Below are 25,699 nucleotides of genomic sequence, written 5' to 3' on the forward strand. Positions count from 1 at the left end.
GGGTGTCAGAGGCTGTGCCAACCTTCCCTGCCAAAGACAAATCTGGCTCCAGCAAAGCCAAAGTCTCCACAGTCACACAACTAGACTCTGATTTCCATATGGACAGTGCCAGAGACTCCATGTGGTGCATTCTTGAGAGCAATGTCCCTACTGCCCAGCACAACTCTCCAGATCCCTCCTATGTGCATAATCCCTTCCCACAGCATCTGTGAGTACTTAATATTTTTATATCTCCAGTCCTCTGTCAAATCTGGTTCAAGCTGGACAAGAAGGCTTAAGTTATTTTAGGAAAAAAAAAGGGAAGTTCAGATGGGTACAAACTGAACTATTGCTTAAGCCCCATTTTGAAAGCCAAGCAAATTCAGTTCCCTGTCCTCATTGCACTATCTACATCACTGTGATAGGGATGGGGGTCAGCTCCTCCACATGTCCTGGCAAAGGGGGCAGTCAGGAAGAGGTAGCTGGGGTATTGGGAAGGCTCCAGTGGTCTCTCTGCCTCAGAGCTCACCTCTCCAAGGTGAGACACTCCCACTGTGGGTGTTTCCCCCAGGAAGGAGGAGCTGCACAATCTGAGTGCACTTCTGCCTAATTGTCTGCTCCCAGGGGTGCTTGAGGAAAACCCACTGAGCTCCAAGATCCCTCTCCGGGAGCCCTTTATGTCTGTGTACTATACACACTGCCCTTCCTAGGGCTGCTACAGGTCCGAGTCATGGGGCAGAAAGGCCACCTCCTAAACGCAGAAACCTGCAGGTCTTGGTGCAGGGGAAGGGCACACTCAGCTCTACCACAGCCGGAAGGAACTGACTCAAGAGCAGATGAAGAGACTAGAGAGCCAGGAGCCCTCCCTGCTGCCTGCACTGGGGCAGAAATGCTCCCAGGCTCTTGATCAGAACCCATTTCCCCCAGTTCAGCTCTGGCTCAACTGGATTGGTTTTGCTGTGGACCCCTGGAAGCAGAAAGGATGCTCAGGCACTCCTGCAGGAGAGCTCAGCTTCTCTAGGACTCAAACAGGCTTTTCCTTTTGTTGATTGGTGGTGACACAGATCCATGCCTTTAGTAAGTGACAAAACATTAACATCCCCAGCCTTGGGCAGGACATGTTGCCCCTGCTTCACATGCTGCCACGTGGAGTTTTGGGACAAGCAGAAGTGCTCACATGGCTTGTCCTGGGAGAAAAATGAAGCAGGTTCCAGGCTCAGCTGCCAGGTAGACAACTGTTGCCATGGCACAGAATGAGTCAGTACAGCACATTACCAGTGTAAGGTTTCCCCAGGTGCTCTTGAAGTATAGCCTTCATAAATGTCAACACCCCTTGGGGGGTGCAGCTTCCCCTTGGTGCTCTGGGCCTGGAATACAATGGGTAAACATCCCACAAAAGAGCCTGTTTCCTCAAATTCCTGTTTTTTTTTTTTTTTCATGAAATCTGAGAATGGTTTGATTTGGAAGGGACCTCAAAGCTCATCCATTTCCAACTCCCTGCCAAGGGCAGGGACACCTTCCACTATACCAGGTTGCTGAAAGATCCATCCAGCTTGGCCTTGGGCACATCCAGGAATGAGGCAGCAGCAGCTTCTCTGAGCAACCTGTGCCAGGACCTCCCCACCCTCACAGGGAAGAATTTCTTCCCAATAGCCCATCTAACCCTGTCCTTTGTCAGTGTGAAGCCATTCCTTGTCCTGTCACTCCAGGTCCTTGTCAAGTCTCACCTTTTTGCTCCTCTCCCTTTCTGCAGACATGACACAAGCCTATGATCAAACAACAGCAGGATGTTCTCTGCCAGTAGCCACAGTCAGAACCACAGGCACAGCTCTCATCTGAAGGCTGGTACACAGGAGAACAAGTAACACAGGCAAAATTTTTACTATTATTAAAATAGAAATTTTACAGTTGTTCTGCTCACTGCAAGAGTCTCCAAGCAGTATCTGCAGGCAAACATACACACTAAAGCCCATGCACACTACAGCAGAGGCAGGAAATGCCCCATCTCACCAAAACACCACCTACCCACACTTTCCACAGGGCTGAACCCAGTCCCAGACATGCAAGGAAGCATCACTCGCTGCTGACAACAAAGTTCTGGGTTTCTGGAGATGCCACGTGTGCACAGTGACCAGGGGAGGGTCCCTGCTGCCACCTGCTCCACCAAATGTGTGGCCTTTGTGAACGAAGATGGGCTCTGCTTCCCTGCCAGAGCTGTCCCAGCTCTGTGTGTCATACACATGCACGGTGCCATCAAAACCTTGGATAAAAGGGAATTAAAAGGATAAAGAAGGAATAGAGAGTGCAGAAATTAACTGCTTTGCTCTAGTCCAGCTGGGCTCAGGATTACCTCCCAGCAGGAGCAAGGAAAAATAGCCCAGGCTAGAAACCTGTGAGAAGAGAGCAGCTCTGCCTCTGAGGAGAGTGTCTCAAGGAAACAGCTGCTGCGGAGAGCCCAGACCAGATCCCCAAAGTTTGTGTATTCATGGGTGTGAACATGCAAGGCTCTGGTCAAGAGGCAGCCTTGCTGCCCAGCTGGCATTATCAATGCTGTATCCTATAGCCAGGCTGTGACTGGTACTATCAGGGCAGTGCTTGTGGTCAGCTTGGGGCCTTTGATCTCACAGAAAGGCAGCAGGCATCTTCCAGAACCCACCCAGGCCCCTTTCAGAGTTGTTGGAAAGAGGCAGCTGCAGAGGACAATTAGTTGGCATCTCTGCTGGCTCCAGGGGCAGCACTGAAAAGCCATCCTGTCATTGGGGGGTTTTAGGTGGAGTGAACTGGGCCTTCACAAAATTATAAATCAAAAAAGCACACAGAAAAGGAGATCTCTGCCCTAAGCACCTACCTGAAATGGCAAGGTAGCCCTCCAGAGCAGGCGCCCAGGAGACACACAGGAACTCTGCACCTGAGCCAGGAGAGGGGACTTTGGCCTTTGCCAAGGCCAAGAACTCAGAGGTTTTCCTGAGGTCTGTCAGGGTTAGGAGTCCCCTGCTTGAGAGGCGAGCCACGGGCTGGGAGCTCGGCTCCAAGCCCTGAGCTCCAGGCCTGGTGCCCATGCACCACTGCTCACTGCATGGCGCCGAGGGCACTGACATGGTCTCCATGAGACCCTGTGGCTGTCGGATGTCAGCCAGGCACAGCCGGCCTGTGGCACAGCACAGAAGCAGCGTGTTGCAGTCCAGGAAGGCTAGGTTGCTGAGCTCCTCACTGCCTCTGGAAGCTGGAAAAGAGAGGCAAGTCTCAGGTCCAATGAGGAGCATCTTCAGGATTTCTGTGCTGCAGTATTGCTTGAGAAAGAAAGCAGGATGTATGCTCAGGAGTAATGCACCCAGCTCCAGGGCCCCCAGCATCAGAAAGAGTGAAGCTGCTGGAATGAGTCCAGAGGAGGCCATGGAGAGGCTCTGAGGGCTATAGCTCCTCTGTCCTGGTGACAGGTTGGGAGAGATTGGAAAGTTCAGCCTGGAGAAGAGAAGGCTCCAGAGAGAAGAGAAGGAGCCCCTTCCAGTGCCTAACGGAGCTACAAGAGAGCTGGAGAGGGACATTGGACAAGGGCCTGGAGTAAACAGGACGTGGGGGTATGGGTTCGCACTGACAGAAGGCAGGGCTAAATGGGATATTGGGCAAAAATTCTTGTCTGTGAGGGTGGTGAGGCCCTGACAAGGTTGTCCAGAGAAGCTGTGGCTGCCTCATGCCTGCTAGTTGGTCAGGGTTTGGAGCTACCTCGTCTAGTGGAAGATGTCTCTGCTTATGGCAGGGAGTTGGAATGAGATGAACTTTAAATGTCTCTTCCAAGCCAAACCACTCCAAGATTCTTTGAGTCCCTGTGGCACAGGGACAGTGACAAACAGACCTTCCTTTTCCTCAGTGCTGTGATACTGCCACTAGACACACACATCCCCTCTTCCCTCCCCAGCGATGAGCTCTGTGGGGACTGAGTCTCACTGCACAGGTGAAGGCAGATAGTCCCAAGATCCCCAAGGAAACCAGACCTGCACCCACCACCTGCTGTAACCAGGCTGTCACCTCCCTTGTTTGAGGCAGCACACACAGCATCCCTCTGTGAACCCAGTTCTCCACACTGAAACTATCTGCAGGACTCCGGTAGTACCCAGATTTGGAGCAGAAATGTGAGAAATCAGTGTAATGTGAGTGGTAAGCAGCTGGATGGACCTGACAATAATCACCTCTTTCCTCAAGACAATATACTTGTGGCAAATATCTTTATAACCACTTGCACATGTCCAAAAGTACCTGCTCAGTGAAATGTTTGCTATTCAAGCAATTAGCATTGCTTTACCCAAACTTCATCTTTCCAAAAATAAGACATTAAGCTTGCCTTGAATACCTGCTGTGTAGACATTTTTCCTTGATTCAACCTCTGTAATTTGGACTCTGTCAAGTCTTGAGCCATGAAGGACCCATGGGGCTCTGGCTGAAATGGTGGCAATTTTAGCCCAGGATTGCTCAGTGCCATTTTCTGTTGCTATGGTGCTTACAGATTTAATAAGATCTATTAGGAAGAGACAGAAACAGATGTAGAACACATTGAGAACCAAGTAATCCATCCAATTAAGCTGTTTCACAACAATACCTCACCAAGGTAAAACTGACCTACAAAACCAGTAAGAAATCTAATTATGCCTAACCCCCTCTTCAGGGTAAAACCTCTTTCCAACTCATCCAGCAAGGATTGACAAAATGCTAAGCAAAATGAATGAAAATTTGTGAATTGAGATGTTTATGTTCAATGAAGAAGTTTTCTCCTTCTTTTGCACTTCCTTTCAGGTGGTTTACAAGTATTTCCCAGTAGCAGTCTCTCTCTTTTTGAGAGAAGTAAGGTGGATCATGGTCTATCCCGAAAGGCAATGGATGGAACTATATTTCTAACCATTGAAGTTACTACGGGGACACTGTGCCAACTACATGCAGTGCAAGGCTACTGTGGTAGGCCTAAACATACTAATTCTCTAATGAGGTTTGTGCTGTTAAGTCCAAACCACCAAAACTGGTATAGACCCTTGTCTTGTATCCTTCTCCAGCCTGTGCCACAGAAGTGTGGTCACTCAGGACAGGGAAGTGGCACTCCTCTCCTCATATTTGACACACAGGAAGAAGGGGAAGCTAGAGATGTGAGATACAACAACAACTGCATTGGGAAACTACTTGAGCTCAGAAACCCTTACCAGAGTCGTCTGCTGATACCTGCCAGACCTGGAGGGAGCTGTTGGGTGGGCCACTTGTTACCAGCAAGCTGAGGAAACAGAAGAGTCTCACAGAAGAGTCTCACAAAAGAGTCTCCTCAGGAGCAGAGAAGAGCCTTGTTTTCCCCAGCCTGGGACAAACTGGTCTGCTGCTCCTGTAAACAGGAACTCCTGCCTCTGCTTGGAGCAGAATGGTGGCTGGAAGGACCGTAATCCCAAAACTCCTTATGCAGGGATGCTCCACATAGCTCATGCAAACACAGTTCCAGGCAACAGCATTTATGAGGATATTTTATGAAGATCTGATGAGTAGTGGCTGAGGGAGCTGGGGGGGGCGGGGGGTGCTCAGAAAAGAAGAAAAGAAGGCTCAGGGGGCATCTTTTTGCTCTCTACAACTCCCTGACAGGAGGGTGCAGCCAGGTGGGAATTGGGCTCTACTCCCAAGGAACAAGGGACAGGACAAGAGGAAATGGCCTCAAGTTGCACCAGGGGATGTTTAGGTTGGATATTGGGAAAATTCCTTCCCTGAAAGTGGTGTCCAGCGTTGGCACAGGCTGCCCAGGGCAGTAGTGGAGTTGCCATCCCTTGAGGGATTTAGAAGCTGTGTGTGGCACTTGGGGATGTATTAGTGGTGGGATTGGCAGTGATAGGGGAATGCTTAGAATCAATGGTCTCAGAGGGCTTTTCCCCCCTAAATGATTCTATGATTTAATTACCACATTTTCCAGAAGGACTAGACTAAGAATGATCCAGACAGCCCTAAAGTAGTCAATGGGGAATTGTGTAGGAAGAAACACTGAACAAGAGATCAGCCAGTGGTATTTGTTTGGTCTAAATCTAGAGCAGGAGAAAAAGCTTTTGAACCTGCATACACAGGGTCTTGCAGAGCAGTGGCACCAGCCACCAGTGTCCTACTCTGCTGCTAAGCAGCTCCAAACAGTGTCAAATGCTGGAGAAAGGTAGAGCAGGAAAACTCTACAGGCCCCTGCTGCTCAGAAGTGGGGTAGGGAGCAGCAGCATCAGCATTTCTTGGTAACTGGCCCAGACTCACACTGGTCTCAGAGCTGGCAGGGTTGGGAAGCAGGCACGGAAAAGGAGTTTGCTCTCACTGAATAAGTCCCTTCTCCTTCTCCAACACATCCTGGGAAGGACCTTGTGGTCATACCTGGTGTCCGGCACATATTTCAGGCTGTACACTGGGCGCTCTGAAAATCCACCACATTCTACCTTGAAATCTCTCTCTGGACACAGGCCCTAGAAATCAGAGGCAAAGCCACTTCTTCACACAACGGTGCACAACTTGTGCTCAGTTATCACAAAAAATGACAGAGACATGAGGCAAACGCTTGCTTGGTATAGCTCTTCCCTGTCCAGTGCTGCCTTTTTCAACAGAAGATATAGGTCTGAAGGACCCCAAAATAGTCAGCGAGAACAAAAGTCTGGAGAAAGCTGCTTCCAAGAGCTCTTCCTGTGTTTGTTGCCATCTGTGTACACCTGGCTCAGGAGCTTTCTACTTACCTAGTGACCAAATACCACCTTCTACTCTAGTGCAGAGGTCACCAAGGGCTAACCTTAGTGCTCTGCAGGATGGTCCCACAGGCCTGAGCTGCTCAGCAAGCCCCTTCTTCACTTGGCTTCCTGTGCTCATCTGTTCTCTTTCCCCCTGAAATGCTTTCATTCACATCCCTGGAGATGAAGTATCCACAACCCAAGCTGTCTGCAGAGCAGCTGCAGGATAACATGACTGGACAACAAATAGGTGACTTATGTGCTTTTCCTTTCAACCAAAGCTGCTCAATCCCTGGGCATGCCCTTGTCACAGCAACAGGTAACAGCTCATGAAGGCCACCAAGCCCTGGCTTGGTCTCTGAAAATATCATGCCAAGGAGGTCAGAGAGGTCTGGTGCCGCCCTGGCTGCAACACCCACCTGGGTCTCCTTTGTCAGCAGCGTTGGTGGTGGGATCAGCTGCAAGATCTCGTTCCCATCAGACTGTCCATACCCGGCCACACAGACATCTTGGTGGAGTGGGCATGAAGAGCCAGGAACATGGTGAGGGCTGCCCCCCTGCCCAGCCCACCCTCCCTGAGACAAACCCGAGTTACCGCACAGTCCATGGACCACCAGACCCTGAACTCGAGCCCAGGCTGAACCCGGAACAGCTCCAGCCACTTAGCCCCACTTTTGGGGTCCTGGCCCTGCACCCTGGCCTCCCTTTTGGGACCCCAGACTGGTCCATCCCCAGAGCCTCCTTTCCCCCTTCTCCCGCTACACGGGCCCCAGCCCGGCCCCTGGGCCTCCTTCTTTCCTCCGGCTAGCCACAACCACCCCACCCCGCCAGACTCCAGCCTGGTCCCTCTCCTCCCCTCAGCACTCCCCGCCTCGCACTCACGGTTCCCGCGGGCCCATTCGATGAGGCGGGTGGGTGCCTGGAGTTCGAAGGTGTGCAGGTCGCGGTACCTGCGGGGAGAGGGCGGGTATGAGGCCGGCGGTGCCCAGGTCGGTGCCGGGTGCCGGGGGTCCGGGGGGTCCCTCACAGTCGCAGCGACAGCAACAGCCACTCGTCCGCCGCCTCCATGGCAACGCCCGCCCGCCCGGCGCGCTCCTGACGTCACAGGCCAACGCTCGGAAGTGACGTCACAGGGCTTGAGGCGCCGGCATGAGCCAATGAGCAGCGTGTGACAGTCCGGCAACCCCGAGTGGCGGCGTGGGCTGTGATGGCAGGGACCTCAAAGCTTACCCAGTTCCATTCCCTGGCATGGAAAGGGACATCTTCCACAGGACCAAGTTGCTCCAAGCCCTGTCCAGCCTGGCCTTCACTTCTAGGGATGGGGCAGCCACAGCTTCTCTGGACAACCTGTGCCAGGGCCTCACCACCCTCACAACCAAGAATTTCTGCCCAATATCCCCTCTAACCCTGCCCCTGTCAATGGGAAGCCATTCTCCTTTTCCTGTCTTTCCAGGCCCTTGCCCAAAGTCCCTTTCCATCTCTTTTGGAGCCCTGTTAGGCACTGGAAGGGGCTCCTACTCTTCTCCTCAGAGTCTTGTCCAGGCAGAACACCCCAAGCTCTCCCGGCCTGTCTCCAGAGTAGAGGGCCTTCAGCCTTTGAAACATCTCCACGGCTTTCCTGGACTTGCCACACCAGCTGTTTGTCCTGCTGTTTGGGTCCCCAGAACTGGCCGTGTTACTCCAAAACATAAAACCTGCTTTCCCTCTTGTTCTGTTGCTCCAAGCTCTTGCCAAGGTTCGGTCCTTTTTGTTCCTCTTACTTTTGGTCTGTTTTCTTTTGCAGACATGACACAAGCCTATAATCAAACAACTGCAGGATGTTCTCTGTCAGCAGCCACAGCCAGAAACACAGGTACAGTCACATCTCTCATTTCCCAGATCATATCCAGCTTTCCATCCAGTAGAATCTTCAATGCTTAATGTTTGAAATTCTTTGCCCCTTCCATAGCAGGGGTCTGGAACAAGACAAACTTTAAGGTCCCTTTCAACCCAAACAATTTGATGGTTCTGTGACTGTGTGGCAATGGCATCTTTCAAAAAACAAGCATTAGGTACCTTCAACTGAATGCAGATGAGTCACGTGTTCTCTGACGTAAATATGTAAAATTACAAGAAAACAGAAATATGAAGTGAGTTAAATCCTGTCTCTTAGTTGAGATCCCATGGATCACTGTGTTAAGGGGAAAGCATGATTATATCTTTTCAGAAGACTATTACATAGGGTAAAGAGATCTAAATTGGAGAGAGAAATATTTAGAAAGAGCAGGAAAAAAGGCACAGATTGCCCAGAGAAGCTGTGGCTGCCCTACCCTGAAAGTGGCTTGGAGCAACCTCATCTAGTGGGAGGTGCCCCTGCTCATGGCAGGGGGGTTGGAATGAGATGTCCTTGCAGGGAACAGGATGAGCCATCTGCAAATAGAACTGTATCTGGGCAATGTGAAGGAACATCAGTTAAATCAGTCTGTGGATTTGAAATGTGCATCACTTGCTCACACTGGAATGATCTCCATCATCAGGTAGAGGTAATAGGCTCACTGGATTTAGCGTGATGCATCTTCTTAAATCATCTTATGCTTGTTCTGATGTTGGAGTTGCTGCTGCTGACAGTAACTTAATGCATTCTGGTACTCCCGCTGCACCTGGGTCCAGGTGTGGACAGCTCTTCTGTCTCTTCATTCTTGGTTGCTTTAGTTAGAGACTTAAGACTTAGTCAATTCCCCCAACCTTGGAATCCACAGTCAACAAAACACCACACCTCTGAGAAAACCTTGTGACCTGCTTTTTGTGACCAGACATGGAAGCTCAATTATTGCCTCTATTCTTTCTGGATTTATCATTTGTTGCCCCTTTCCCAAAATAAAACTAAGTATTTCACCTTCCTTTGGCACAGCTGAGTTTTGGATGGACATACTGTTACCCTTTTGCTAGAACAATACGTAATGTACAGTGTCTGCTACAAGTAGAGTAATTTTATCCCTTAATTGCAGTGCATTAAGTATCAGAATTCTCTGCAGATACAACAGGCCTGTGAGATGGACAAGGAATTGGTTGCATGGTCACATCCAGGGGGTGGTGATCAGTGATCAGTGGCTCCTGAAGGATGGCGCTGATGTCCTGATGGTACTGGGACCAGTGTTATTTCATATCTTCATTAATGACACAGACAAAGAGATTGAGTGGACCCTTGGCCAGTTTGCAGATGACACCAAGATGAGTGATGCACGTGACCCACGTGAAGGAGGGGATGTCAATCAGAGGGACCTGGACATCTTGAGAACTGGCTCATGGGAATCTCATGAGGTTTAACAAGATGAAGTGCAAGCTGCTGCATCTGGGTTGAGTCAAGTCCAAGCACAAATCCAGACTGGGTGGGGAATGGTTTGAGAGCAGCCCTGCTGAGAGGGACTTGGGGGTGCTGGTGGGTGAGAGGCTGAACATGCCCTGGCTGTGTGCACTGGGAGCCCAGAAATTTCTGTATGCTGGGCTGCATCCAAAGACCTGTGGGCAGTAGAGAAGGGGGGAATTCTGCCCCTCTACACCACTCAGGTGAGACCCACCTGCAGAACTTCATCCAGCTCTGTGGTCCCAGCACAGGAAGGACATGGACCTGATGGAGCAAGTCTAGAGGAGATCATGGAGATGATTAGAGGGGTGGAGCACCTCTGCTGTGAGTAAAGGCTGAGGGAATTTGGAGTGTTCAGCCTGGAGATGAGAAGGCTCCAGGGAAAACTTAGAGCTCCTTTCAGTACCTAGAGGGAGCCTACAGGAAAGATCTGTACAAGGTCATGTAATGACAGGATAAGGGGTAACAGCTTCACATTACTAGGGAGCAGAGTTAGATGGGATATTGGGCAGAAATTCTTGCCTGTGAGGGTAGGGAGGCCCTGGCACAGGTTGCCTGGAGAAGCTGTGGCTGCTCCACCCCTAGAAGTGTTCAAGACCAGGTTGGTCAGGGCTTGGAGCAACCTGGTCTAGTGGAAGGTGTCCCTTCCCATGGCAGGGAGTTTGGAATGAGATGATCTTTAAGGTCTGTTCTAAACCAAACTATCTTGTGATTCTGTGATTCTACTTCCTGAAGACCACAACAGAACTTTAAAGCATTTTCTTGTTTACTTTTTTTTTTTTTAATAGCAGAAGTTTTTTTCCATCCTGTGTGCAATAGTCTGGGGTCTTCCTTTGGAGTTATTGGATCCTGGCGTGTCTCTGAGTGGCTGCTCACCTCCCTCTGGCCTCAGGCTCCTGCCATTTCCCACCATGCAGAACTCCACTTGCAGCTTGCACACTGAGCTACCTGTCCTAAATGTATTCCTTAACAGTTAATTTCCTAGTCTGGGATTTTGAACATTCTCCCAGTCTACAGCCATGTTTCCATATTCTTTCAGTTAAGCTTATAAACCCATTTGACCTGCAAAAAATGCATAAAACGGTAAGAGGATAAGAGAATTTATCTTCACACACTATCTTAAAATATTTTTTTTCAACATTTGTTTACATTTTTCAGTGAGTGATAGAGTGGAAATCAAAGGAATGCCACTTGGGTTGCCTCCCAAGGAAACACAGAGGTGAAATGTCACCATGAGTTGATAATTGAAGAATGATTGATTTGATCTATAAACTGTTACCTGCCCAAAACAGTTGTCATTCTGCAGTGCCATGGGGCCTCTTCCTGCCTGAGCAAGTAAACAGCAGAAAGATCTAAAAGCTCTTTGTCAGTAGACAAATGAATGAGCAGGGGGTTGAGGAAGAGGTGGAAGGATGTCAGCTGTTGTGTGCAAAGGGTTTGTGGAGCACTGCTGAGTGACTTAAAACACTTAATGTATAGGAAGGCAGCAAAATATCTCTGTATGTCCTGTCCTCTCAGGATTGGAGCTCAGTTGCATATCCATGTTAAGAGAAGAGGAGGATTTTCTCAAGAGGGTTTTGATGAATTCAGAACAACGCCTCATAAACCATCTTAATGAACTATTTGCTGGCTGCTTGGCCTCCGTGCTTAATTGAATTGATCTGCAACTGGGAGAGTAGTCTGATAGGCAAGAAAAAACACAACATGAATGATATAAAAGGCAAGAGAAAAGAAAATACAGGTCTCACAGAAGTGACCCCTGTAGCTTCCTTTGGCCATCAAACCTGACATGGCCAAAAGCAAGGGACAAAGAGATACCTGAATAAAGCCTAAAGTGGTCCAAAAGTATTGATGGGGAACTTGTTGGGAAAATGAAGCTGAGACAGGCAGCATGATGTGCAGAGAGGTCCTACCAAATTGTGCTGACTCTGCAAAAGAGGAGGCGCTCCACTGTCAGCACGGCCTTCAAATTCTTCCAGCTTGCGGTCCACTCAAAATCGCAGTGACAATCCTTTTGGTCATACACCGAAAAGAAAGGTGAAAAAAAAAAAGAAAACACACACTTTACTTTTATTTTACAGTGTGAAAAATAAATCCTGAGGTGGGCCTGTGTTTGTCTGGGGAATAGCACAGCAGAGACAGGCTGGACGAAATCATCTCCTAGGATACATTTGTTACTCTGCTTTAGCTGCAACTCTAGTAATGTTCATCCTGTTGTGCGCAAAGGTGACAGTCTGATGCCCCTGGTCATGGGCTGCTGTGGGCTATGTGGCTTGTACTGATCTGTTGGTACTTCCTATGTTGGTGAGAGGAGGGCAGTGCAAGTTCCCAGTCCATCACTGAGGTCATGTTAGAAAGTGCTACAAAGGCATCAGGGAAGAGAGGACAGCACATAGAAGGTGAAATGTGGTTGTACTTGTCTTTTTGCAACTTAATAGGAGTGCCTTTTGCATGTCTCAAGCCATTTTCACCTCAAAGTTGAAAAACACTTCTGTACTCTTTATTAATTGCAGAGCAACCGTGCTTTTGTAAATGTTCTGTTTCTGCCATGACAACATTCACAAATACCTTCAAAATGAAATTGTCACCTTCAGCTTCAAAATTACAGGTTTTCCTGCAAGATATAATCATGACTCCCTCAGTTGCACATTTATTTTCCCTGTCCAGGCTGGACTACTCAGCTCCTGTGTTCCTTGTTTCTCATTCATGGTCTGTAACAGCTAAAAGCTTCTCATAAGGTGTAGTAGGGTGTGGCTCTGTCACTTCCCTCCCCAGCAGGGCAGGGGAGAGAAAGTCTACCAAAAGTCTGCTGGATCAAGATAAGGGCAGAGACAGACTCAGTCATTACCACCTCAGGCAAAACAGACTTGATTTGGGGAAATTGGTTTAATTTATTATCAATCAAATCAGAGTAGGATAATGAGGAATAAAGCCCAAATCATAAAACACTTTCCTTGTATTCCTTTCTTCTTCCACTCTTCCTGAGTTCAGTCAAGGCTCAACTTGACTGGCATGGAGTCCTCCAGCTGCTGCAGGTGGATCTCTGCTCCCCTATGCCCTCCATGACCTGCAGGGGCACAGCTGCCTCACCATGTGCTGAACTATCCGCTGCCAGGGAATCTCAGCTCTGGCACCTGCAGCACCTCTTGCCCCTCCTTCTGCACTGATCTTGGACACTGCAGGGCTGTTGCACTCACATATTCTCACTCTGTCCAGCTGAAGTTGCTCAGTATTCTTTACTTTCTTGAATGCTTTGTCTGAGAGGTGCTTCCAGTGTTGCTGATGGGCTCGGCCTTGGCCAGCGATGGATCTTCCTTGGAGCTACCTGCCATTGGCTCTGCCAGACATGGAGGAAGTTTCTGGCATCTTCTCACAGAAGTGACCCCACTAGCCTCCCTGCTATCAAAACCTGGCCACACACACCTAGCCCTTTGCCATCGAGCTTTTTGTCACTAGAGTTGTTCATAAGAGCTGCCCTGATATACATCCTGTTCCTACAAATCTGCAGTAAGAGGCAGATTTATATTAATAAAATGATTCCATGACAGATGCTATGGAAGGACATTGACTGCATAAAAGTATTGTGAAACAGTGGGCCAACTCTCTTCAGCCATTCATTTAATTATTTAATTTTATTCAAGAGTTTTCTTTCTCCAGACTAGCATGTCTTGCTTTGAAATACAGGTGTCTGCCAAGGGAGGTGGGAGCCTCCCTTGAAATAGAGAATATGACACCCTTCCCTCTGAATTATTATAACTTTGAAATTAAGTGGCTTTCAGGCAAAGATATAGGAAAAGGAATAACAGTTCTTTACTAGTATGTATAACAAGGCAAACAGGAAAAACTGCAACCAACAACAAACAAAACCAGAGACTCAATAACAGCCTTTTCTCGGCTGCCAAGCACTTTCCCCTTCGGTGTAGTTCCGGTCACAGCCGGCAGGGGCGGTGGTGGCTCCTCAGCTGAGCAATGCAAGTGCGATGATTCCCCCTGGGCTGCAGGAGGCGCTGTGGCGCGAGTTCAGTCGTTTCTCTGCATGTGGACAATGGCGGACAGAGGCGGCAGAAAAGGATGGAGATGGGGCTTCCTTTACAAACCGCCAGGGGCAGCCGATCCGGTGCCCCCTCTGGATAGCGAAAGGAGCTGTAGCAGGAACCTTGTAAGCAGCAAGCTGGAATGGCAGGGCGGGTACACCTGGGGCAGCAAGCAAGAACCAGCAGAAACTCTGCAGCTGTAGCTGGAACCGTAGGGCATCCCAGCAGGCAGAGGGTGCGTGGCTACAGTGTTGGAAAAACCCGGATGTCCTAGTTTAGGGCAAAATTTGGGAGAAGACCTCCGGAAGGAGCCCCTAGAAAGCAAACCCCTCACGGTCCCTCCCCCACCTGGTTCGGGAAGGATTTCCTCAGAGAGAAATGGAAAAAAGCTGTTTATTTAACGAGCAAAACCACTCCCCAATACAAAAAACAAAAACAAAAACAAAAACAAAAACAAAAACAAACAAAAACAAAACAACACCAGATGACAAAACCCTTTCACCGTTCTGAAGAGATGACAAATTCAGAAAGTCTCTCCTGGGAGTGGTTGCCCAGCTATCAGTCTCCGGTGCTGGGGATGGCTGCTGCAGGTCACAAAATGCAGACTCTCTTGATGTTTCCCAGGTCCAGGTCCAGAGCAGGTTCAGATGATATTCAGGAAAGGGAAAGGGAAGGGAAAAAGAAACAGTCCAGGGTAAAAATTGGACTGCCTAGCTAAACTAACTAATAAGCAAAAGCAAAAGCAAGCAAGCAAGCAAAACCAGCCAAGCCTCTCCTAGACACAGACCATGGGGGGAGGTGAGCCGGCTGATAACAAGACAAAACAATCCTTCACTTTCAGAGTCAGTCCTGAAGGCACAGAACATAATATCAGGCATAAACAGAACACACGATTTGGGATACAAGCACCATACCGTCACCCTAGGACATTCCACCCATTATCTCCAAATCATCAACATAACTACCAGACATCATGTAAAAACTTTGTCAAGTAAAATTTCCATCTTTCACTTACTCAGACCTTTGACACTTAGACATTTCCTTCTATCTCACTTGCTCAAACCTTCGACACTTACACATATCCTTCTGTCTCATGTCTGTGTGGTTTAATGTATAAACAATGGTGGTAATATCCAGCAAATTGAGATATTTGCATATGAGTCTCACCCCACAATCAGGTCTCCCTGAGGTACACATCGTGTTCTTCCATCTTTCTGCATTATCCACCATATACAACCTGGTCCCTGAGCAAAGACAATCCCACAAATGGGTTTGTCTGTACTCGGGGCAGAATTGATCCACACTGTCTTCCCTAACAAACCTCTGATATGTGCCACTGGGACTTTATCTCCGTCTACTATATTCAGGAACTCAGACTGGGCAGGACCTGCTTGATTGGTGGAACCTCGGGTGTTAACTAACCAGGTGGCCTTTGCCAAATGCTGCTCCCAGTTTTTGAAAGATCCCCCACGCAATGCTTTCAAGGTGGTTTTTAACAGTCCATTGTACCTCTCCACCTTGCCTGCAGCTGGTGCATGGTAGGGGATATGGTACACCCACTCAATGCCATGTTCCCTAGCCCAGGAGTTGATAAGGCTGTTCTTAAATGAGTCCCATTGTCTGACTCAATCCTCTCAGGGGTACCATGCCTCCAAAGGACCTGCTTTTCAAGGCCCAGGATGGTGTTACGGGCTGTAGCATGAGACACAGGGTAGGTTTCCAACCATCCTGTGGTGGCTTCCACCATTGTGAGCACGTAGCGCTTGCCTTGGCGTGTCTGGGGCAGTGTGATGTAGTCAATCTGCCAGGCCTCCCCATACCTGTACTTGGACCACCGTCCATCATACCATAGGGGCTTCACCTGCTTGGCCTGTTTGATGACAGCATGTCTCACAGTCATGGATAACCTGAGAAATACTATCCATGGTTAAATCCACCCCTCGGTCTTGTGCCCACTTGTAGGTGTCATCTCTACCCTGATGGCCTGAGGCATCATGGGCCCATCGTGCTAGGAACAACTCCCCCTTGTGTTGCCAATCTAAATCTATCTTTGACACCCCTATCTTTGCAGCCTGATCTACCTGCTGATTGTTTTGCTGCTCTTCATTAGCTCTACTCTTGGGGACAGGAGCATCTACATGGTGAACCTTCACAGGTAGTTTCTCTACCCGGGTAGCAATGTCTTTCCATTCTTCAGCAGCCCAAACTGGTTTTCCTCTACTCTGCCAGTTAGCCCCTTTCCACCTCTCCAGCCATCCCCACAGAGCATTGCCTACCATCCATGAATCAGTGTAGAGGTAGAGCTTTGGCCACTTCTCCCTTTCTGCAATGTCTAGGGCCAGTTGAACAGCTTTGAGTTCAGCAAGTTGACTTGATCCACCTTCTCCTTCAGTGGCCTCTGCGACCTGTCATGTGGGGCTCCATACAGCTGCTTTCCACTTCCGATTCATCCCTACGACATGACAGGAACCGTCAGTGAAAAGAGCATAGCGTGTTTCCTCTGCTGGCAATTGGTTGTAGGGTGGAGCTTCTTCAGCCCGTGTCACTGGTTCTTGTTCTTCATCTGTGACACCAAAGTTTTCACCTTCAGGCCAATTTGTAATTACTTCCAAAATCCCAGGGCGATTCAGTTTACCAGTACGGGCACGCTGCGTGATGAGAGCAATCCACTTGCTCCATGTAGCACTGGTGGCATGGTGGGTGAAGGGAACCTTTCCTCTGAACATCCACCCTAGCACCGGTAGTCGGGGTGCCAGGAGGAGTTGCGCTTCTGTACCAATCACCTCTGAGGCGGCTTGGACTCCTTCGTAGGCAGCCAAGATTTCCTTCTCTATTGGGGTGTAGTTGGCTTCAGACCCTCTGTAGCTCCGACTCCAAAATCCTAGCGGGTTGGCCTCGAGTCTTATCAGGCACTTTCTTCCAAAGGCTCCAGGACAGACCATGGTTCCCGGCTGCAGAGTAGAGCACATTCTTGACCTCTAGTCCCGTCCTGACTGGGCCAAGGGGTACTGCATGAGCAATTTCCTGCTTAATCTGGGCAAAAGCTTGTTGCTGCTCAGGGCCCCAATGGAAATTGTTCTTCTTGCGGGTAACCAGGTAAAGAGGGCTCACGATCTGACTGTACTCAGGAATGTGCATTCTCCAAAAGCATGTGGCGCCTAAGAAAGCTTGCGTTTCCCTCTTGTTGGTTGGTGGGGACATAGCTGTGATCTTGTTGATGACATCTGTAGGAATTTGACGCTGCCCATCTTGCCACTTCACTCCCAGGAACTGGATCTCTTGAGCAGGTGCCTTAACTTTACTCTTCTTGATGGCGAAACCAGCTTCCAGGAGGATTCGGATGATTTCCTCTCCTTTCTCAAACACTTCTGCTGCTGTGTTCCCCCACACAATGATATCATCAATATACTGTAAATGTTCTGGAGCCTCACCCTTTTCTAGTGCAGCCTGGATCAGTCCATGGCAGATGGTAGGACTGTGCTTCCACCTCTGGGGCAGTTGGTTCCAGGTATACTGCACTCCCCTCCATGTAAAGGCAAACTGAGGCCTGCATTCTGCTGCCAGAGGAATGGAGAAAAATACGTTAGCAATGTCAATAGTGGTGTACCACTTTGCTGCCTCGGACTCCAGCTCATACTGGAGTTCCAGCATTCCGGCACAGCAGCGCTCAGCGGTGGAGTCACTTCATTCAATGCACGGTAATCCACAGTCAATCTCCATTCTCCTTAAGATTTATGCACAGGCCAAATAGGGCTGTTGAAGGGTGAGTGGGTTTTGCTGACCACCCCTTGGCTCTCCAGCTCTCGAATCATCTTATGGATGGGAACCACAGCATCTCGAGTTGTTCTGTATTGCCGGCGATGCACTGTTGAAGGGGCAGTTGGTACCTTTTGCTCTTCTCCCTTCAGAAGTCCTACTGTAGTTGGATTCTCAGACAGTCCAGGCAAGGTGTTCAATTGCTGGATGCCCTCTGTCACTGCAGCTCCTATCCCAAATGCCCATCTGAGTCCTTTTGGTCTTTAAAATACCCCCTTTGGAGATAATCTATACCCAAAATGCATGGGGCCTCTGGGCCAGTCACAATAGGGTGTTTCTTCCACTCATTTCTGGTCAGGCTCACCTCAGCTTCCACTAAGGTAAAGTCCTGTGATCCCCCTGTCATGCCAGCAATGGAGACAGATTCTTCCCCCACATGTCTTGATGGAACCAATGTGCATTGCGCACCAGTGTCAACCAAAGCCTTATATTTCTGTGGTTCTGATGTGCCAGGCCAACAGATCCACACAGTCCAGAAAACTCGGTTTTCCCTCACCTCTACCTGGCTAGAGGCAGGGCCCCTCTGAAGCCTGGTTATCCTTCTTTCCTTGGGCATATATCTTAGAAGTTCTTTCCAGGGGATCGGACATGTCGTCATCATCATCATACCTGGAGACTTGGCTACGGGCAACTGGGGCTGCTTTCCTTTTGGTGGAACTTCCTCTTTGAGTCTTACCTTCCTTCAATTCACGCACCCGTTGTGCCAGAGCAGTAGTAGATTTTCCGTCCCATCTCCTCATGTTTTCTCTGCAATCACGCAAGAAGAACCACAGCTCAGCTCGTGGGGTGTACCTTCTCTCCCCATCTGGGGAACGTCTGCGTTGGATACCAGGGCCTCTAATTTGCCGAGATTTGGAGAAGGTCCTCTTTAATCTCCTCCCTGAGTTTCTGGTGATTCTCCTCTATCTTGTCTTCTAATTTCTGTAGACGTGTTTCCACTGCTGCAATTCTGGCATGTGTTGGGCCATGCACAGCATCTGCATATGATCGGAGCTTCTTTGCCATATCGAGCACGGTCTCATCCCTCTCATCCCGCTTCATTATTGCTAAAGCAGAAGCATATTCATGTGGCCCAAGCTGTACAAGTTTTCGCCACATCACAGATGTACATGGTACCATGTCTGGATTCCTAGTTGTTATTTCATCTGAGAAGATAATCTCTGCCACTGCCATTTCTCTCAGGCGTTGGATCCCTTGTTCTATAGTCTTCCACTGGGTCTGCTGCATATAAAGATCATCTGCACATAGGTATCTTTGTGCTACACTTTCCAGGACCTGTGCCCAGAGGCTGTGAGGGTTAGCTCCCCTCATTATTCCTTGGTCGATGACAGGATCATGTGACAGGGATCCCAAATGCCTCGCTTCAGTGCCATCCAGGATTGTGGCTTCACCTGCAGCATCCCAAAGATGGACCAACCAACTAATTATAGACTCATCAGGTCGTCGAGTGTAATCCTTTCTTAGGCCACGGAGGTCCTTTAGGGAAAAGGACTCAATATTGGCCTCTGATCTTGTACCAGTTGCTTTGACTCCTGCTTTTATGTCAGGAGGCGTTGAGGGTCCTTCTCCTGCATCATAATCATCGTCATCCACTGGTCGGTCGGTCTTGTCTGTGCACTTTCCACTTCTCGTGCTAGTAGCAACAGCCATTGATTGAGGCTTACAGTCTGGTTTGGCTGCTGGCTTTGAGCCTGGGCTGTTGACTGCAGCCTGAGTGACTGGGATAGCTGCTGGTTTATCTCCCTGCCCCCTTTCCTCTGTCTGCTGCCCTACAGTATCAAGCAGAGTGCGATAAGCATATGCCAGGGCCCAGCTCACTGCAATGATCTTTTTCTCCTTAGGGGTATCATGGCACTTCTCTTTCAGGTACTTTGCCACCTCAGCTGGGTTCTGAATTTGTTCACATGGAAAGTCCAGACTATGGGGTCAGAAAACTCCTTTAAGATTTGACCCATATCCTCCCATTTCCCACACCACTCAGGATTTCTCACACCTGGGTCTACTCCTGGGTCAGGGGTCTCATCAGCCCTACTAGAGATCTCAGCCCTCATTCTAGAGAAGCTGCAGAACTGTATAGAGAAAGCTTACCAAATTAAATACCAGAAAGATGGTCTCTTTAACATTCAGGGGAAACTGAACATTCTCCAATAGGGATGTAACAGATTCAGAGGAGAAGAAGGAAAGCAAAGGCTGAAAAGCCTCATCTCCTGCTTCTCCTCTAACAAACTGGGTGCACAGCCATAACCATGAACCATACATTCCTGGAACAGACTCCAGCACCTTTATAAACCTCCTGCAAGCCATTACAACCAAGCCCAGCCCGATGGATATTCTGGTCAGTGCCCCTCTACTGCAAAAACTATGTATTAGGGACAATACCAAAGCTACTTCTGGATAAGAAAATAAACCTAAGGACCATAGAGGTATTAAGACCTCAGAAAACCCTAGGGACCAGAAACACATGCAGGCCTGCACCCCAAGAGACATTATGAATTCAAACAACATAGCCAGTAACTGCTCTATACCAGCCCAGAGTAATTGCAACCAAAATATGATTAGAACAGGGTTTTTTTCCCACTCTCTCGAGCCCCATGTTGGGCGCCAAAATATTTGTCCTAGTTTAGGGCAAAATTTGGGAGAAGACCTCCAGAAGGAGCCCCCACAAAGCAAACCCCCCACGGCCCCTCCCCCACCTGGTTCGGGAAGGATTTCCTCATTGAGAAATGGAAAAAACCCTGTATATTTAACAAGCAAAAACACTCCCCAGTACAAAAAAAACAACACCAGATGACAAAACCCTTTCACCATTCTGAAGAGATGACAAATTCAGAAAGTCTCTCCTGGGAGCGGTTGCCCAGCTATCAGTCTCCGGTGCTGGGGATGGCTGCTGCAGACTCTCGGTGTTTCTTGATGTTTCCCAGGTCCAGGTCCAGAGCAGGTTCAGATGATATTCAGGAAAGGGAAAGGGAAGGGAAAAAGAAACAGTCCAGGGTAAAAATTGGACTGCCTAGCTAAACTAACTAATAAGCAAAAGCAAAAGCAAAAGCAAGCAAACCAGCAAGCAAGCAAGCAAGCAAGCAAGCAAAACCAGCCAAGCCTCTCCTAGACACAGACCATGGGGGGAGGTGAGCCAGCTGATAACAAGACAAAACAATCCTTCACTTTCAGAGTCAGTCCTGAAGGCACAGAACATAATATCAGGCATAAACAGAACACACGATTTGGGATACAAACACCATACTGTCACCCTAGGACACCATAGCACTCACAGAGGAATGGCGGGAACTGCGCAGCAGCAGCCTGACTCTTGAACACAGCAGGCAGAGGCTCCCTGGGAGGGGGAACGGGCTTGGGATCCCGGGTTTTCCACTGAGGCACTGTAGGAGATGGTGAAAGTGCTTTTTTTGGTGAGGTAGGGTGTTAATAAGGTCCCAGTGCAATGGCCACTCTTATGAGCAAAAGCTCACCCACGGCAGGTGACAAACAGGGCAGGGCTGGGCTCTGGCGGCAGTAGCGAATTCTGCCTCCCCTTCCCTTTCCCCCAAGCAGCAGCTCGACCGTCCTTCTCTGAAGCCGGGAGAGCAAGAAGAGCCAGCAGCTGCCCCAGCCCTCTTTTTCCCAGCCCAGTTCTCGAGGTATCTGCTCCTCCGAGAGAAATCCTCAGGTAAGATAGTAGCCAGCCACACTGTTCCAGGGGCAACTTCTTTTGTCTCTCTTAGGTACCAGGTCCTTATTGTCTCTTAGCAACAAAATAGGAGAAACTTCCCTAAGAAAACAAAAGGAAAAACCCTAACCTCCAATGAAGGATAAAATTATGATCTTCTGCCATGATGGTCTTCGAGGTTCAAGACAAACCAAAGGGGAGACTGAAGCAGGTTACAAAATGCATAGAAAACACTTCTCCCTCAGGAACTGAGTGATTAAGAGTTTAAAATAATTGAAGATAGTGTCACTATTAGTAGAAAGTGCCCTATGCTCCTGCTCTACTCACATTCTTCTTGAGGTACCTGCCTGAGACTGGTGGGGGACTGGGGCTGGGTGGACTCTTGGACTGACCGTGCACAACTATTCTGAACTTGGAAATGCAACACTGTTTCCCCAGCTCCCACAACTGTGTCGCTCAGAAACTTTGTTATTGTCCTGCCCAGATCACAATGTGAACAAGACCTTGGAAGAATAGATATTTGATGTGTGCAGTGAATAACTTGGGGTCTTGAAGTGATATGCAGAATAAATAAATAGACTCCACAACCTGGTGTAGTTATGAAGTGGGTATGTATTGTCAGTCCGGCACAAGTGAAATAGCTCTCATAAAAACTTGTGCCCCAAGCCTCGGTCTGACCCACACCTTTATTCCCAAAGGTGTTCCATATATAACACATACACAACTTTGCCATGCATATTCAACCCCTGGCCCTGCCTGTCCTCGCCTCTCATGCTAAATAGGTCCACGCCCTTCTGGGCACAAGTGGTTGTGGTGGTCACACGGGGGTCTCTCGGTGGTCCTGAGGCTGAAGACTGTGGTCTTCCTCATGACTGAACTTTTGAACTTTTCTCTTTTGCGCGTGCACTTTTGGTCCTTTGGTGCTTATCTGAGTATGTCTGTCAGTCTTGATAGACTTGGAGACAGAGGAGCTTCTTTATCTGGGTTCTTTGCATCTCTTGGTATTGTTCTTTATGCGAGAAGCTTCAGAAATTTGCATTTTCCTATGCCCTTTGTACTATGGCAGAGTTTGTTAAGTAAAAAGTTAAAATTCAACACATAATTTTACAAGCTAAAATTGATATGCTTAATTCATTTTGTTAACTCAAGTGAACTCCAAAAATCTCTATTTCAGTCTGGGAGACCCAAATACATCTCCTCTGTTGTTGCCTTTCGTTCCTCGTTTCCACACGGTTCCTGTTTCCTGGGGCACCGACCAGCGGCTTCCAGGAGTGGCCGGTGGGAGCAACAAACACCTTTGTGGTTCGTTGTGATATAGACAGAGCTGTTCTGCGAGCGCTACTATGACTGAGACAAAGAGACCCAAGAGAGAACACCTGTTTGCAGTTCGAAGAAGGTTGTATTTGCTCGAACGCCAAGGACAAGTGACGCCCGGCGGAGGTTTGGTTACAGTTTTTATAGGGAGTACATAGGTGATAAGGTTAAACCAATAGAGACAGCGTCCAGTCTGAATACCTTACAGGTGAAATCCAATGGGAAAAGCTTCAGGGGGAAGGATGACCTTAGAGAAAAATACAGAAACAAAACTCCAACTTCAGATTCACAAAGCTTTTTGCCCCTTTTGTGTAGCTATGCACCACCACACTCTGTGCCGCAGGAGAGTGAAGGAAAGAGGTTTTCAAGTTTTTGCCATGCAAATCAGTTATTTTTGGAATTAATGTTTGCATTTGGTGCTGTGAAATCCATGTCTCCTGAAAGGAGAACTCTACTAAAACCACTACTGATCAATTCCTTTTGGTGGAACTCAGCACCTCTGTTTGCCAAGCAGGAAAGTCATCCTTAAGTAGGTCACTGGCTTGTCAGGAACTTGGTCTTCTGTGTGAGTTAAAAGGAAGAAGTTAGTCCTGTTCCTGGGATTACACCTCAAATTCGTTTGAATGTACAACAAATAAACTTTGACTTTGGTTGGTTGCCTCAAAAGAAGAGCACAAACTTATTCTTTTCCCTTCTAATGGAAAAAAAAATTAGCAGCAGGAATATTTGAACATTAAAGAAATGCAGAACAACTTTGCCTTAATAATGTTAAGCCTCACCTAAATTACAGCTGTAAATAAAGGGTTTGGGTAACAAGGAGATCCTTTCTTGGGGAAAAACCCTGTCCTAGCTTGTAAGACAAGCATATATTCTATTTGCCATCTGTCAAGAGTTGGGGCAGATATCTTCTGTTGGGCAGTTTTCTTACCTCTTCCAAGAACAATGTCTCTCTTCGGAGAGATATCTTCTGTTAATGTGCCATTGAATGGCTCACTGCATGACTGAGAAAGTTACATCATCCCATTGTGAGATGGTCCACCCAGAGGGAAGAGCCAAGCATCCCTACCTAATGCATAAAATCAGCATTTTTTGGGACATCAGCACAGCCTCTTCACTGGATTCCCAGAGGAAGACCAGGCCCATCTACTCTATCACCAGACCTTCAGAGAAAACTACACTCTTCTACTGGATCATCACTTCAGCAGCATTTCATCTGCCACTCCAGGAAGAGCAGCCACCATTTAACTGGACTATCACTAACACCCTGACTCCTCAGGGTGTCAGGTTTCTGACTCTATCAGTAGTTTTGTTTGTACTAATTACATTTTTTCCCTAGTAAAGAACTGTTATTCCCATTCCCATATCTTTGCCTGAGAGCCTTTTTATTTTGAAATTGTGGTAATTCAGAAAGAGGGGTTTACCTTTTCCATTCCATGGGAGGCCCTTGCCTTTCTTCACAGACTCCTGTCTTTTCAAACCAGGACAACCCAACCATCATCCATTTCTCCTCTGGAAGTAGTCAGTCAGGTACTCACACTCCAAGTGTGCAAGTAGCAGCAATGCATCCTGCTAGCAGGGATGTTAAGGGATATCACAGGCCTTTTCTCTAATTAAAAGAGAAGGGTGTCCTTATAGGATAAAAATATAGGAGTAATATATAATTACTCAAAATTATTTCAAAAAATATTTTCCTTTTCAATAAAATAGAATTATTCAAAAGGTTTTTAGAAGATTTGGCAATATAACACATTGAATTTGAAAATATAAATGTTCAATAAATCCTGAGGTATTTTACTATGCAGAAAGTTTTCTTCCCCCAAAATAAAGGAAAAAGGAACAGAAAAAAACCCATCCCAAACCAGAAACAAGCTGCTAGGTCCTAAAAAAGCAAGTGAGTGAAATAAGTGATTGAACACAGAATCACAGAAGGGTTAAGGTTGGAAGGGACTTTAAAGATCATCTCATTCCATCCCTGCTGCCATGGGCAGGGACACCTACGAAACTAGGTTGCTGCAAGCCCTGTCCAACCTGGCCTCATTCTATCAAAAAGATTTAATTGAAATCTCAAGTTGTGAACCACATATATAAATTATTATATCTTAAAAACAAACAAACAAGCAAACAAAAAAAAACCCCAAACAACCCTAGTGGCTTGTATATATGAAAATTAATAAAGCCAAGAACAAGATGGAAATTATTCCATTACAGACAGCCGTATCAAAATCAGAAATGAGCTGTGCCCTCTGTGTGTGTTCATGAGTAGAAAAATACAAGAGAGGACTCTGAAAGGGAAAAGTGAATTCTTGTAACAATTCATGTGACAAATATGTGCTGATTAGTGCATGGACTGATTAAACGGTTACATTTTTTTCCCCACATAAGATATTACTGGAACAAAAGACTTATCAGTATATATATGCAAAAACTAGTAAAAGAAGCAGATGAAAGTATTCTTGCTCCATGCTTATATCCCCAGAGCTGGTGTGGGAGTTGAGCAATTAACATGAAGAACTCTTACAGCCAGAACTGGACATGGTCACAGTTAATGTGACTGACAGCATTCTGGCACCTGGCAGCCAAGGCCTGTAGTGCTGTGGCAGGTGGTGTTCAGAGTGCTGCAACCTTCCTGAAGAAGCATCTTGAAAAAGACACCTCAGGGGCACAGGCATATCTGTGCTCATGCTGGGTGATTTCAGTCCTTCTGTGATCTGGGTGACGCAGAAGGAGAGGCATGGGGTCTTTGTGTGAGGTTCCAAGGAGAAACTTTATTGAGCTTCTTCCTTGAAGGGATCCAGGAAGAAAAGAGCCACTCAGGTAGGGAAAGCAGGGGTTAATA

At 47.9% G+C, this 25,699-nt stretch overlaps 1 protein-coding gene and 1 long non-coding RNA gene across 5 annotated transcripts; one reads left to right on the forward strand and one right to left on the reverse strand.

Annotated features, from left to right (window-relative positions):
- Positions 1–209: 209 nt before the first annotated feature.
- WDR73 (WD repeat domain 73) lies at positions 210–7,786 on the reverse strand. 4 transcript variants are annotated; one of them, XM_053934063.1, is made up of 11 exons: positions 7,720–7,786; positions 7,575–7,642; positions 7,112–7,200; positions 6,349–6,437; positions 5,166–5,233; positions 4,319–4,492; positions 2,828–3,202; positions 2,005–2,239; positions 1,707–1,821; positions 1,255–1,346; positions 210–1,166 (listed from the first exon to the last, which is right to left on the reverse strand). In XM_053934063.1, exons 1-9 carry the CDS (start codon positions 7,758–7,760, stop codon positions 1,752–1,754), a joined length of 1,209 nt encoding a protein of 402 aa, XP_053790038.1. In that variant the 5' UTR covers positions 7,761–7,786; the 3' UTR covers positions 210–1,166; positions 1,255–1,346; positions 1,707–1,751. The 4 variants fall into 4 exon arrangements, with proteins under 4 accessions (XP_053790038.1, XP_053790039.1, XP_053790037.1 ...); XM_053934064.1 differs by having other exon boundaries at positions 1,255–1,821; positions 4,328–4,492; XM_053934062.1 differs by having other exon boundaries at positions 1,255–1,821.
- A 97-nt stretch (positions 7,787–7,883) lies between these two features.
- Positions 7,884–9,571, forward strand: LOC128784025 (uncharacterized). The gene is made up of 2 exons (XR_008429335.1): positions 7,884–8,544; positions 8,641–9,571. It is a non-coding gene; the product is annotated as an uncharacterized LOC128784025 (long non-coding RNA).
- Positions 9,572–25,699: the final 16,128 nt, after the last annotated feature.

The sequence above is a fragment of the Vidua chalybeata genome, chromosome 2 (genome assembly GCF_026979565.1).
Source record: "Vidua chalybeata isolate OUT-0048 chromosome 2, bVidCha1 merged haplotype, whole genome shotgun sequence".
In the NCBI taxonomy this organism is placed as follows: Eukaryota; Metazoa; Chordata; class Aves; order Passeriformes; family Viduidae; genus Vidua; species Vidua chalybeata.

What these genes read in the sequence shown, in the direction of transcription:
- WDR73 (XM_053934063.1), bottom strand. Translation starts at nt 7,760, where the DNA reads ATGGAGGCGGCGGACGAGTGGCTGTTGCTGTCGCTGCGACT. An exon ending in GGTATCAGCAGACGACTCTG is followed by an intron (nt 4,493 to 5,165) that starts GTAAGGGTTTCT and finishes TCTTCCTAATAG; the next exon opens with ATCTTATTAAATCTGTAAGC. An exon ending in GGGCTACCTTGCCATTTCAG is followed by an intron (nt 2,240 to 2,827) that starts GTAGGTGCTTAG and finishes CTTTTATCCAAG; the next exon opens with GTTTTGATGGCACCGTGCAT.